The sequence below is a fragment of the Equus quagga genome, chromosome 14 (assembly GCF_021613505.1).
Source record: "Equus quagga isolate Etosha38 chromosome 14, UCLA_HA_Equagga_1.0, whole genome shotgun sequence".
Taxonomy (NCBI): Eukaryota; Metazoa; Chordata; class Mammalia; order Perissodactyla; family Equidae; genus Equus; species Equus quagga.
This window is the reverse complement of record NC_060280.1, coordinates 4898527-4913881: the sequence shown is the minus strand read 5'-3', so window position 1 is coordinate 4913881 and position 15355 is coordinate 4898527. Positions and strand designations below refer to the sequence as shown.

General features: G+C 42.0%; 1 protein-coding gene across 1 annotated transcript in view; it reads left to right on the top strand.

Moving 5' to 3' along the window:
* BBOX1 (gamma-butyrobetaine hydroxylase 1) overlaps positions 1-15355 on the top strand; it is a 60130-nt gene that overhangs the window by 19197 nt on the left and 25578 nt on the right. Inside the window, exon 4 of the mRNA XM_046637878.1 lies at positions 10870-11068. Within this exon, the coding sequence (XP_046493834.1) occupies positions 10870-11068 (199 nt within the window). The remainder of the gene's footprint in view (positions 1-10869; positions 11069-15355) is intronic.

Below are 15355 nucleotides of genomic sequence, written 5' to 3'. Positions count from 1 at the left end.
TGGGAGGTGCGGTGGTGGGAGTGTATGGCAGTTCTCTTCTGAGTCCTTCTATTTTTTCACTGAAATAAGAAACAAGGTGGTCAGCTGAGCACGAGTAGGAGAAGGAGCTGTGGGAGGTTTGAGGACAGAGCGTGAGACCCAGTCAGCAAGGGGAGTGTGGGAGTTAACTGGCGATTAGCGGGCGTGCAACAAGGTGCTCGTCACGCTGTGTTTGCCTCCAGCCACGCTCAGCTGCTCTGGTTCAAGTGCTGGTTTAATCAGGTGCGCCGCGTTAAGTTCTTGACAGATATCATCTCATCTAAATTTCACAACAAGCCTGCAGGTTGTTTCCATCCTGTATTTTCCAGATGAAGAAACCCAGTTGAGAGAATGTACTACTTTCTGAAGGTCATGCGGGGGGAAGTATCAGAATTCAGTTGTGAATCCAGACCTGTCACCTTCACACCTCGAGTTATTAACTTTGACACAATGTCCCTATCAAATTGGACCTGCATCCTCACCTCTATATGTGCTTAATACGGTCTCAGTGAACCGGCTTCGGAAATGAAGGCTTGGCTGACAGGCAATTCTTACACGTTTCAGTTGACTGAAAAGTTAATATGAGTCAACAGAGTTGAGACTGCCAAAAAAGATTAATTAGATTTGGGCTGCATGAATAAAAATGTAGTAGCAAACCCACCGTGCAGGCGTGGGCCAGACCACACCTGTAACGTTATGTCTGATTAAGACACCAGTGCTGTTCTGGGGCATCAGCAAATTCAACACATCATCCGAAGGAGAGCAGAGAGGGCAGCGCAGGGCTTGAGAAAATACGGGCAGGAAAGAGGCTATTCAGCCTTGGAAAGAAAAACTTAGGACAGTAGCTGTCTTTACACATGTCTCCAAGACTGCCACATTCTGTGTGATTCTGGAGCACAGAATTGGGCCTAAAAGAAAGGTGACAAAGGTCGATTGTGCCTCAGCATAAGGAAGAAGCTTGTGACAACTGGAGGGTTAAGATATAACCCTCTTTTTTTTTTCAATTATTTTATTGAGATCATATTGGTTTATAACATTGTGTAATTTTGGGTGTATGTTATTATTTATGTTTCTGTATAGACTGCATTGCGCTCACCACCAATAGTCTAATTTTTATCTCTCAATGTACATATGTGCCCTTTTCCCCCTTTCACCCACCTCCAGCCCACTTCCCTTCTGGTAACCAATGATCCGTTCTCTTTATCCATGTGTTTATCTTCCACATGTGAGTGAAATCATGTATTTCTCTTTCTCTGTCTGGCTTATTTCACCTAATAACATACCTTCAAGGACCATCCATGTTGTTGCAAATGGGACGATTTTGTCTTTTTTATGAGTGAGTAGTATTCCATTGTGTGTATATATATATATATATATATATACCACGTCTTCTTTATCCATTCATCTGTAGAAGGGCACTTGGGTTTCTTCCACATCTTCACTATTATGAATAATGCTGTAGTGAACATTGAGGTGCATAAATCTCTTTGGATTATTGATTTCAAGTTCTTTGGGTAAATACCCAGTAGTGGGATAGCTAGATCATATGGTATTTCTATTTTTAATTTTTTGAGAAATCTCTATGCTGTTTTCCATGGTGGCTGCAACAGTTTGCATTCCCACTAGCAGTGCGTGAGGCTTCCCTTTTCTCCACATCCTCTCCAATGTTTGTTATTTTTTGTCTTGGTAATTATAGCCATTGTGACCTGTGTAAGGTAATATCTCATTGCAGTTTTGATTTGCATCTCCTTAATAATTAGTGATGTTGAACATCTTTTCATGTGCCTGTTGGCCATCTGGGTATCTTCTTTGGAAAAATGTCTGTTCATATCCTCTCCCCATTTTTTGATTGGGTTGTTTTTTTGTTGTTGAGTTGTGTGAGTTCTTTACATATTTTGGAAATTAACCCCTAGTCAGATATATGATTCGCAAATATTTTCTCCCACTTGGTGGGTTGTCTTTTTGTTTTGTTTGTAGTTTTCTTTCTGGGCTTTCACTTCTGTTCCATTGATCTGTGTGTCTGTTTTTCTGCCGGTACCATGCTATTTTGATTACTACAGTCTTGTAGTATATTTTGAAGTCAAGGATTGTGATGCCTCCAGCTTTGTTCTTTTTTCTCAGGATTGTTTTGGCTATTTGAGGTCTTTTGTTGTTCCACATAAATTTTAGGATTCTTTGTCCTATTGCTGTGAAGAATGTCATTGGGATTCTGATTGGGATCGCACTGAATCTGTAGATTGCTTTAGGTAGTGTGGACATTTTATCTATCTTGATTCTTCCTACCCATGAGCATGGAATATCTTGCTCTTTCTTTGTGTCTTCTGCAATTTCTTTCAATAATGTCTTAGAGTTTTCAGTGTACAGTTATTTCACCTCTTTGGTTAGGTTTATTCCTACGTATTTTACTCTTTTTATCGCGATTGTAAATTTGTATTCTTGACTTCTCCTTCTCCTAGTTCATTGTTAGTGTATAAAAATGCAACTGATTTTTGTAAGTTGATTTTGTACCCTGCAACTTTGCTATAGTTGTTGATTATTTCTAATAGTTTTCTGATGGATTCTTTTGGGGGTTCTATATATAGAATCATGTCATCTGCAAACAGCAAGAGTTTCATTTCTTCCTTTCCAATTTGGATTCCTTTTATTTCTTTTTCTTGCCTAATTGCTCTGGCCAAAACCTCCAGTACTATGTTGAGTAGGAGTGGTGAGAGTGGGCGCCCTTTTGTTCTTCCTGTTCTCAGAGGAATGGCTTTCATTTTTTCACCATTGAGTATGACGTTGGCTGTGGGTTTGTCAAATATGGTCTTTATTATGTTGAGGTGCTTTCCTTCTATGCCCATTTTATTTAGAGTTTTTATCATAAATGGATATTGGATCTTGTCAAATGCTTTCTCTGCATCTGTTGAGACGATCATGTGATTTTTATTGCTCATTTTGTTAATCTGATGTATTACATTGATTTGTGGCTGTTAAACCATCCCTGTGTCCCTGGAATAAATCCCACTTGATCATGATGTATGATCCTTTTAATATTTTACTGTATTTTGTTTGCTAGTATTTTGTTGAGGATTTTTGTATCTGTGTTCATCAGCGATATTAGACTGTAATTTTCTTTCTTTGTGTTGTTCTTGCCTGGTATTGGTATCAGGGTAATGTTGGCCTCATAGAATGAGTTAGGAAGCATTCTGTCTTCTTAAATTTTTTGGAATAGTTTGAGGACGATGGGTGTTAAATCTTCTTTGAATGTTTGGTAGAATTCTCCAGAGAAGCCACCTGGTCCTGGACTTAGGAAAGAAGCCTCTTAAACAGTAGGGGCTGCTTCACAGGGAGATGTGTGCTGGGTAGTTGAGAGTGATGAAGAGGGTGTTCTATAAACTTTTCAAGGGTGTCACCTGGGAGAGTCACAGCAAGGACAGAGGGAAAACTGAATCTTCTGTTTGCCCTGCCAACTCTAAGGAAGTCTAAGATAATCATCTCCCTTCCTGACATCCTTTGGTGCTTGTTTTCCTTCAACATACAATGTTTTTTCTGAAAATCTGGAGTCAAGTTGTTTTAGTGGGTGTCCCAGCTGTGACATGTATTAGCTGTGATGTTGCACAAATTATCTGAGACCCTTGTGCCTGTCTCCTCATCTATAAAATGGAAACAATAATAGAACCTCTGTTATGGGGTTGTCGTGAGGATTACATGAATTAATCCCTATAAAGTGCTCAGAAGAGTGCCTGGAATCATAAGTGCCCAATAAATGTTAACTCTTATTTTTTCAATATTCATCACACACCGCCATTTAGTTCCGCTTCACCATTTCGTGTGTTCTTATTTTCTCCAACTCTACAGATCTTCACTCTCGTCATGGGGCTGAGCATATAGAATATACCCGGTACCTAGCAGTCCAAAATGAAAGTGTGTTTCCTTCTTTTCAAGCAACTTAAACTTGTTTAAAAACATCTTTTACACATTCTCAGGGAGACCTTTTGGGTTTGGTGGGATTATCACTTTAAGAGAAAAGGTTTTATGGATTTTTCCATCTTTCAGAATACAAAGTATGCTCAGACACAATCTCTTGTTCCAGGGGTTGCTCCTAGTCTCTAGTCATTAGGAAGTAAGCAAAGATTTGTTTAGGAAACAGAACACATTAGTTTTCTGAAAATCTACTGATGTCAACCCTGGGCTATATACTGGGGAAAGGAAGAGAAAGGGGGCAGTGTTGGTGAGGAAATAAAGATAATTGACACGATTTCCATGGTTTGCAAGGAACTTCAGTCCAGTGGAAGAGAGAGAGCAGGCCCTGCTGACCCTCTGTAGCTTACTTTTCCGCTTCATCTGCTACACGTGCTCTTTGCCTCATGGCTTTGAGCCTGGGTGACTTTGAGTTTCTCCAACAAATAAGAGATCCCCCTCTTGCTACTGTCCCTCCCACCTGGACACCCTTCTCCCTGCCCTTTGCATGACTGGCTTCTCTCTTCCCTCAGGATTTGGCTTAAATAGCATCTCTTCAGCTAGACCTTTCTTAACTGCCACGTCTAAATAGGTTCCCCATGCCACTCCCAGTAATTGTTGGTCAATACACCCCATTTGTTACCCCCATAGCACTTGCTACAATGTTTACTTTTGTGTATTTATTTGTTTGCTCCCTGTTTATTCACTTTTTTCCTTCATGAGGGCAGTCATCACATCTATTTTTCTTTACTAATGTGATCTCTTTTGCATAGCAAGGCTTTCAACAAGTATGTGTTGAATAAGAGAAAGATCATTTCACATAATGTGACTGATCACTGTGACTGAGGTGTGTACGGGTGCTGGGGGACCAGAGGACAGCCATCTAACCCACTCTCGCAGATCCTGAAGGAAGGCATTGCAGAGGCTGTCGGTGCCCCACCAGAGCCCCTCAGCCATCCTCCCATATGTGCCAGCAGCTTCCTATTGCAAGACTGCCACGCCGCTGGAGGACGTTCTCTCCCTGAGGGAGCACACTTGGCCAACACACAGGGTGGAACGCCCAGAGAAGCAGCCCTCAACCACCAAGGGGGGCGTGGGCGGCCTATGCATCTCAGCTTCCTTGCCCCTGGGTGGGACAACTCTGAAGTATAGTCTACAGCGCTGCTTGTGCTGAGCCCCTGCTGCCAAAAGCAGTCAGTCACCGGTTCATTAAAACGCCTCCCAGAGGCTTTCGTCCCCCACTCCTGTGATTGCTTCCAGGGGCGCCTCCTTCAGAAACTGCTTCTGTTCAAATCCTCTCATCTCAGGGTCAGCTTCGGGAAGATCTCAGTCTAAGAGAGGACAAGTGACCAGAATCTTGAAAGACATGTTGAGTTCACTAGACAAGAAGTAAAGGAATATCCAAGAGAGCAGGTCCCCTTAGCGCAGAGGAGGCCATCAAGGCCTTATTTCTCCCCAAGTGCCTCTCCTTTGCTAGGGTTCAGATTTTGGTTTTGGCTGGGCCCCTGCAGGCGTTTACATGAAAAGATAGTAAGAGACTGGCCGATCCTCAGCACCTCCCATTGCTATTTCAGAGCCAACAGCAGAGTTCAGTGCAGGTGGACAGAAGTCCTACACTATTGAAATAACACATTGCAACATTGATGACTGCAACATTGCACTCACCAATCCTTCACTAAAGAGCTTCTTTGTGTCTTTTCCTTTTTTGAAATACATCTCAGGATCCAGGAATGTGATGCTTAACCCTGAAAAGGAAACCTTGTACAAATGGTTCCTTGAAAGCCAGCATGTAGCCTGTTCATAAATTTTATGATGTGTGAAGCACATGTTCAAGGAAGTATTTATTAGTAAGGCCGTAAGTTAAATTAGAAAGGGTGGTTCATGCCTTAAATATTCCGTCATTTTCCATACTGTTTATGTATCCAGACCCAAGTGTGAGATTTAAATTTTCTTTTAATGTATTCACCTGACAAATGATTTACTCTGGTCAAATGTGTTTTCTTTTGGGCCCCCGGTAGTTATGTTTTGCCGCTGGAAGAGACTGGGAAAATGCTTTTAAATTACTTTTCCACTGTTAAAGTTTCTGTGCAGATATCGTAGAATGATTTTACTGGGGACTTATTGAAATGTCGTTTATTTCTCCCTGAAAATTAGAGTATTTTATATTCGGGATGTTATGCTGAGGTTGGAAACTGGTCAGTCACAACTCTGAAAGTCACACTTGGCGTAACCAAGTGTGTGAGTGGCTCACATTAGGACACAGTTTCTGTGATGGGCTGTGCCCTTGATCACTGATTTTTGCAAAGCTCCTGCTAGGGCACACCAAAAGGAGAGCTGTAGTTGGAAAATTGTGAACTCTGCAGAACTTAAAAGGCATTGTAACCACCCTCTGATAGTAAAATCCTGTAAATTTGAGATTATTTATAGTATAGACTATGCGGTCTATAATATGGACAGCCTGAGATATACTGGAGACTCTGTGTGAAAATGGTTAATTGTACACATGTAAAGAGTAACATATTTATTGAAAGAATATAGCTCATTCTGTTTTTAAAACAAAGAGGTATGTGTGTTATTCTATAGTGGGAAGATGACTCACATAGAAAGAAAAATTCACTAGAACATGCTATAAATATACATGTATGTAGTGTGTGCCCTAAGTAGATCTTTCTTGAATCCACAAAGTAGTCAAAATACAAACTCAAAGTTTTCAAACATTTACATCTTCTGAAAATGTTTTTTCAACCTCTATTTATTTTATTTCCCTGCCACACAGTCACCAAAACTCTCTGGAAAGTGACAATGGCCTTAAGTAAAACCAAACGGTCGTGGATCACTGAAATGTCCTGCCATAGATTAAAGAAGAGAAACTAGCCATTTTAATTTTTAAGCCTTGGTTCATTTCACAAAAGGCGAACAGCCGTGTTGCTGTAGTGCTGTGCACTGAAACTTCGTCGTAATGTTTCTCCTACATTTACAGTCCTGACGCCGAGCCAACGCTTATCTTGAACGAGTTCAGACAGCGTGTTCCTAATTGTAACTTGCCCTGCCTTCTCTTTTATCTGGTAGATTTCCTGTATAAGGGACAGAATACTACGGGCATTTCAGACATAGGACGTAAAAATGCATGTAACAGCAGTATTTCAAGGCCTCAAATGTTTATTGTATGTGTAGTTGTTAAAATTACAGACTTTGGAATCAGTGGCCGAGATGTGATGAACCAGCTCAGCAAACCGTGAGCTGCATGACTCGGGTCTCTGTTCCCTTCTCGATGATACGGGAACAACCCTGGAGGCATCTGTCACACATGTTTATTGTGGCCCTTAAAAGAAACAATATATGGAAAGCACCTAGCACTGTGCCTGACACCTAGAAAGTGTCAGCAAATATTAGCTGTTGCTATATTATTACTGGTCTACTGTCTGCAAGCAGTATACTAGCTCCTCGCATAATCTCCTTGCATGGTCAACAAATAACCTGCAAGGTGAACATAATTGCACCTATTTTACAAATTAAGAGAGGAAGGCTCAGAGAGGAGACCAAGAAACTAGCTGGTAAGAGGCAGGACAGCGATTCACACCCAGGCCTCTCTGCCTCCGTGTTCTTTATTCGTGTCCTGTTTCATACACTACTAGTTATGTGTGGCTATTTAAATTTAAGTCAAAATGAGTTAAAATTAAATGAAGTAAAACATTTAGTTCGTCAGTTCCGCTGGCCACGCCCCGAGTCTCAGCAGCCGCATGTTGCTAGCAGCTATGGTACTGGACGCGCAGACACAGAGTATTTCCATCGTCTCAGAAAGTTCAGTTTGACAATATTGTGGTCTAGAGCATACTATTTCTCCAGGCTGGTTTGCCCTCAATAGGATATAAGATTTTTCTTCTAAATATTATAACAAAGGTTCATCAGTGAGTTACTTAATCTTTGTAATAAAGACTACATTTGCTACAGATGGGCATGTAGACAACAGCCAATCCATCTAACAGTCTACACAGCAATAAAAACACGGCCTTGCGGCTCTGTGGCCGAGTGGTTAAGTTCGCGCGCTCTGCTGCGGCGGCCCAGGGTCCGGATCCTGGGTGCGGACATGGCACCGCTCGTCAGGCCACGTTGAGGTGGCGTCCCACATCCCACAACTAGAAGGACCTGCAACTAAGATATGCAACTGTGTACGGGGGGGGGGGGGGGGGGGTTGGGGAGATAAAGCAGAAAAAAAAAAAAAGATTGGCATCAGTTGTTAGCCCAGGTGCCAATCCTTAAAAAAAAAACATGGCCTTGGCCAGATCACCACAGTGCCTAAGACCTGGGAGAATCCCCAGCTGTGGTTTAGACAAGTTTTTTATTCAATAATAAGAACTGAAGGAGATGGGAAATCCTGAAGCCGATGTGAAAATGCCAGGTGAGTCTCTAATATCACATCCACCTCTGATTCTCTTTGGGCCTGTAATTTTCACTTGGGGCTCAATAAGCTTAAAATTGTTTTCAGTGTTTTTTGTTTCTGGATGTAGTCTACTGAGGTGTAAGCTTTGAAAAGAGGAGATAGTGATTTGTTAGTTATGATCTTAATGCTGATATTTTGCCCAGAAAATTTTTCTCCTAACTAGAAGCCAAATGATTTTTCTAGTTAGGCAGCCAATAAACAATCTGTGTGACCTTTACCACCTTCTTTATGCAGACCTTTTTGATCAGTATCAAGTACTACAATCTGGAGACTTCAAATGCAAAGAGCAAACGGGAGTGACAAACGGGAGTGGCAAGGCGAACCACATCACGCAATATTGAAAACACAGCCGGGTGGCTTGCCTCGCAGAAAAGAGGCTCTTTCACATGAAACCAATCCAGCTTGATTTGGCAAGAAATAGTCGAGACATGAGGGGCAGACCTGGATAACCACCATGCAAGAGAAAGAGTAGCTCATGTCTCAGAGGGGCATTAGAAAAAGAATAGAAGATCTGATACCTCATAGTATCCTGAATGGACTTCAACTCTGGCATCTATCAGACTGTGTTTTAGCTGTCAGCACCCAAGGCCAATTCTGCCATAGACTGCGAGCTCCTTAAAATCTACTGCCTATCACAGTGACTTGCGACATGGTAAAATATTAGGCTTGTTGAAAAAATAAACCAGCAAATAATTTTTGGACAGCTGATATAATCAAGGAATATCAAGAACAAGTATTTTACACCATTCCCGCCCCCCCAAAAAATTATAATTTTAACCTAAAACCTTCACACTTCATTGTCTGTTAACTGTTTAGCCATTTGCTCTGGCATAAGGTATGCTGAACTGCTTCCCTTTGCCAAGGTGGCTTGTTTAACATTAAATTCTAAGGTCCTCTCAAACGTAGCAAGCACTTACTAAGCAACACCAAAAAAAAAAAAAGGAGCAGGAGAGGCTATAGATTTTTTCAGTTCTGATTAGTCCCACAGAGAGAGAAGAGTTAAAATGAGAAATTAGGATCCAGTGGCTGAATATAATCTTGACTTCCTGAGAAGGTACAATAAATCACTTGGGCTTATGGAATGTATTCACTACTAAAGAACATTCACCTAGCCCGAAAGAATTAATGCAGCCACTACAGAGGCCTAATTGACAGTTTGCAATTTAGGCCTTGGAAATTTTGCCTCGTTGTGCAAGCTGTTATGCTTAATCACCTAGAAACTTTGGCGATATGTGCATTTGTAGTCTGATTAGCTCTTCCCACGCAGCCCCACTCACCTCTGCGAGTGTCCTTATGCAACCAGCTGGTGAGAGAGCAGGAAGAGGGTTCCAGCACCTGCACGGGTCTTCTTACCACCACAGCCCCTGTCTGACTCCTAAGGAATCCCTGCTTCTACAGAAACAGCCATGTTGACACCCAAGAGGGAATGATTTCCAGTCTACAGCTACTACAGGGGAACCCGACCCATTCCTCATTCTTAAATGGCAGCTTTGGGGTTGTTTTCCATAACGAGAGTTACATTCCCCGGTTTGAAAAGTGGGGCGTCGCTCAGGATGGTATGGGGAGTGTAAGATCTCACTCTGTCAGTTGTTAGGAAGGGTTGCCTTTCTAGGGCAAATTCTGTCCCAAAAAATGAAGGAATGAAATGGGTTAGCTAGAGTTGGGTCTTTCCTGAATGCAGTTATTAATATCAGAGTTATTTTCCTTGGCAAAATTACATTTCCTCTGTGTTCCACCTCCTTTGGGAGAGCCTGGCTTAGCAGCAAATTATTTTTTACATTTGTTTTCCTTTCTGTTTTCTCAAGGAAACATTTTTATGAGCATTTAGTCATGAGGCATCCAAGAACTGAGGAAGGCACTGACGTTATCTCCCATGGCATTGTCACCAAAGGGTCCATGCATCCCAGGACCACATCTTTCATCTTTTCTTCCCCATAGACGGCTTTTGCTGATTCCAAAGAACAATCTGACCCCAGAGAAAGCTTCTTATGAGGTGAAATAAGAGAAAGAAGGAGCTGTACCCACCACCACAAACACCCCCCCATCCCCAGGAATAGGCATATGCTGATCTAGTCCACCATTCTGATTTTACCATCTGTTTGGAGTTGAGCAATATAACTTGGCTGTTAAAATACACAGCGTTTCGGTGTTATTTCTAAGCAGCGTCAAGGGAGAGAAGCCCTAAGAATACACAGGTCAAGAGCCATCTGTAAGCTGAACGACATTCTCTCGACAAACATCATGCAGTGAATACCTGTCGCAGGTCAGGCTCAGGTGTAGGCAGGAAGTAGACTGTTTTGGCTCCAGGGAAGAAATGTTGGTAACTTGGGCATTTCCAATATGACTGAAATTTAGTAAATTCTGTGATAAATCAAAGGTCAGCTTCAATGAGTTCATCCCATCTCTGAGGTTCTCATTGTACGTAAAAACGATGTCATTCCATCTGGTTTCTTCTTTTCCTTAATTCCCAGAATGTCAGCACTGGGGCTCGGAGCTCCAGCTCCCGACGCTGGATTTTGAAGACGTTTTAAGAAATGATGAGCATGCATACAACTGGCTCTCGAGCCTCAAGAAAGTAGGCATAGTGCGACTCACGGGAGCAGCTGACAAGCGAGGAGAAATTCTAAAACTTGGGAAAAGAATTGGTTTCCTTTATCTCACATTTTATGGGTGAGTCACCAAATAGTTTGTATTTTGTCATTATCTACACAGTTGCATTTACTTCCCAGAAGGGGGATTCCTTTGATTGGAGATACAGAAATTTCTCTAACATCTTGAGCAGGAAGTCAGATGGGAAGATGAGTTAAAAGTGGGATTTCTCTGAGGATGACTGGAATTTTTAAGGAGCCTAAAAGCTGAAAGGCATCAGACACAAATGACAGGATGACAGGCTAGTTTTAGGTGATGCATCAGTCTGCTTGGGCTGCCACAACAGAATCCTGTAGCCTGGGGGGCTTACACAACTGAAATTCATTTCCCCACAGTTTTGAAGGCCAGAAGTCCAAGATCAAGGTGCTGGCAGGTGTGGTTTCTGGTGAGAGCTCTTCCTGGCTTGCAGATGGCCGCTTTCTCACTGTGCCCTCACAGGGCCTCTCCTCTGCATACCCACGCTCCTGGTATCCCTTCCTCTTCTTATAAGGACAGCAGTCCTATTGGATCAGGGCCCCACCCTCATGACTTCATTTAACCTTAATTACCTCCTTAAAGGCCCCTTCCCCAAATATAGTCACATTGAGGGTTAGGGCTTCATCATATGAATTTGGGGTTACACAACTCAGTTGATAAGAGATGGGATGGAAGATTGTGTTTCTCCAAGACGTTTATAACATACTCAGCTTTACAAATGCTAAAGCTCATGAAAGATTTACCTCCCAAGAGTTGGTGCAAAGTGAAGTTGGGCCCTGGGGAATTGAAACCAGCCACCAATTGCCTTAAAAAAGATAAAACTAACATGCAGAAAATAAAGTCTGTGCACTTTAGCAAGTAACAGGAAATATAATTGATTTGAACTTTGGAATAAGAGGCTGTTTGCATAAGAGTTGCCTGGGGGTAACATCAATTATGGATAATGAAACATTAACAACAGGAAACACTTATTTGGAAGCAGAGGGTATGACTGTATTTCTAGTCCTCAAGGTGGGCCTCTCATGCAAGATGGATACAATTATTCTCAGGCTCATAGAGCAGAGGGCATTGGAGGTGAAAAGGACCTTCAAAATCCAAAGGTTGCAAACTTGTGACACACAGGCTACATTCAGATGTGTTTTGTTTGGCCCACCTGATGCTGAAAGAAGATAGAATTAGTCGACAACGCTTAAAAACTGGAAGATTTTATGACAAATATGGATCTCACTTTTGTTGAAAAATCAGATCTGGCAACAATTGACCCTAAATCCCTCGTGCCAACTGCCTGCTGGATGTAAGTAGAGGCTGCCCCTGGAAGAGAGAGAGAATATTCTCTGTGTTCCACAGATCCCGCCCTCACCCCCACCTCAGGCCTGCAGGGCCCTACTAGCCTCTGAGCTTGCCACCCCTAATCCAGAGGAAGACCTGTGTGTAGATAAACAGAGGATCGAAAATGGCCAGTCACTTGCCCCCAATGATTTGAACAAATTTATTCATGGCAGAAGACCCCATCATGTTTAGGCTCGGACCACCCAGCCCCCACCCCACCCCACCCCAAGAACTTACTTTCCCCATTGGCAAATTTGTGTTGTACAAAATTTTTATCTCCCTTATGTCTGCCAGAATTTAAACTGCCTTCGAGATTACAGCAGGAACAATACATAAAGGAAAAAATGAGGAAAAGTCTTGAAATTCTTAAGAGCCTTAACTGTATTGTTTGTTCTTTATTTAATTTTCACAACTTTCTGAAACAGATGTTATCCCCCCATTCACTGATAAGGAATCTGAAGCCCAGAGAACTGGCTGTAACTCGAGTTCCCACAGGTAGCAAAATCTGGAATCTGGGTCTGTCTCATCCATGGGCTTCCTCATCCCCTCACTCTCAGTGATCAGAAGGAGGAACACGGAGAAGATGCTTTCGGGCACTGGGGGGGAACAGGAAACTTCAACTAAATCTCTTCTACATGATTTTACTTCATTTTATTTGCTGACAACAGACTTTTTGTATCTATGCCAGCACATTTCACAACTTGTAACAGTGGCCAAATTTGGGGGCTTGTTGTTATAATTCCCCAACTGCCATCCCCATCCATCACATTAAGGGTCAGATCTTTGTCCTGATTTATGACTTGTGTTTTGTTCTGTCAAGTCCTTAAAAGGCTTAATAATTTGGCCACTGATTTAATATTGTGAAATTTATTGGAATAAATACTAAAGGTTTGTTGTCAAAACAAACCAGACCTCCTCCTCCCCCTATTCCATTTCCTTTGTCCGGTACCCCGGCATCTAACCAGGAGGTTTAACCTGCCTGGTCTCGCCTTCCTCAGAGGATCACAGCTCTTCCCTGAGTCTCTCCAGCTAAACCACTGCAGCTGCCACCACTGATTGCCAAGATCTCTCCTTTCCCTTGGGAATTTTGAATTCCCTACCTCAAGAACTTCCAAAAGAGAACAGTTTTTCTGTTGTTGCTTTGTTTTTATTTGTCTGTTTATTTAGTTTTTCGTTTTTGTTTGTTAAGGAAAGAGAAAAGTGAATCTTTTCCCTGATGTTATTTTCCTTTTCCGCTCCTTTCCACAGTAACGTGGACAAGTGATATTAAAATTTTGGTAACATGAAATTTAGAAGAAAAAGGGATATTTAGAACAATGCTTCTCAACCTAGCCTGCACACTGGAATAGCTAATCTAAAAGTTACTGGCATCCGGGTCCCATCTCCAGAGACTTGCATTTAGCCTGAGTATCAGGACTGACTTCGAAAAACTCTGCAGGTGATTCCCGTGTGCAGTGAAGGCTGCCCAGCTCTGGTTGAGAGGAAGGGGTAGTTCAAGAGCCATCAGGTCTCAACTGGTGTAGAACTCAGGTGCCTTACGTCCTCTGACACCTCACCGTCCCGTCCACTGGATGGCATTTATCATGCGCCTCTTTGTACTGTGCTAACGCCTGGACACGACTTATCTTCACAGCAGAACCAGTAGCTGCCTTCAACAGGGTTCCTCTCGTTCATATCTGTGTTTCTCCACTGGCAAAGTGCCTTGCTCTTGTTTCAAAATAATTGGTTGGTGAGTGAGTGAGTGGAATGAATAAATGAAGGCCATAAATAATGGGGAAGAGGGACCGCCAAAAACAGGAGAGGGGTAGAGAAAGGAAAGCGGGGAAGGTTAAAAGGAAACTTTTCTTTCGGTGTAGATTTTTCAAGAAGCCTGGCTTCCGCTCTTGCTCAGTTAGATGCCAAAAAGAATAATAGCTTGGTGCTGCTTTAAACATGCCTCCCAAGGGAAACTAATCCCCACCTAGCACTTTTCCATTCAAACAAGTTATTCGTTTGGAGAATTTGAATTGCATGGGTCTACATTGAGAATTATAGTATCTACTTTTGGTTCTTGGCTGTCATCTCCACTGTTAAACAGTTGGTTAGATAAACAAAAACAGTTGATTATAGCATTTTGTGCAATCTTGGTATATGGCAGGCAAGGAATAAGCGTGCAATGAATAAATGCACACCTAGATGTTTTTGAAGGACTATAAAGCAGCAGATGAATGCAATAATCATTAGGGCATTTCATAATCATAAAATTATGTTCAGCTACTAAATCAAAATGGGAATAGCTTTGAGGACAAAAGTACACATCGTTTTCCACATCTGTATTTTCTCAGATGCTTGTCATTATTTTGTTGGTACCTCATCTAGGCAATATTTTTTCATGCAATCATGCCTTGCTGGTGAAAGCTTTTCTGGAAGAAAAGAGTAAGAGTTGATGAAACTCCTATTGTCAATTTTGTCAAAGATATATGCACGCAGAGCAGTATGTAAAAAGGCAAACTTTCCGGGAGGATTTCAGCCTTTGGTATGGAGTGACGTAGTTTTTACAGAGTGTGGCCAAAAGCCTCATCTCATATCTCTGAACCCCTCCCCCTACAAAATCCATAAAAATGTCTTTCTGCGTCATTTGTTTATTGAAGAAGTTATCTGAATTTTATCACATCATTAACCCAGTGGGAAATAGCCCTTGTAAACTTTATTCTACCTTGTACACTGCCGTCTTCAACTATTGTACCACATTAGGATGTTTTCAAGAATGCCCCCCACAGAGCAAATCTGAAAGAAAATACAGTTGCTGTCTATCAAACAGAATGTCTTTATCCGTGGGATCGTGGTTTTACTCAGTTATGCAACAACCATTCCTTCAACACTGCTCTGTGCGAGGCAGCCCGCTAGGCATTTTGTCCTGAACCAGATTTAGGTTTCTACTTTACGGAGAACTATCTTTGGTGATTGTTGTCTATGGGCGAATGTGTAAATACTTGGGTTGACTTCATCTAAATAGTGTGGACC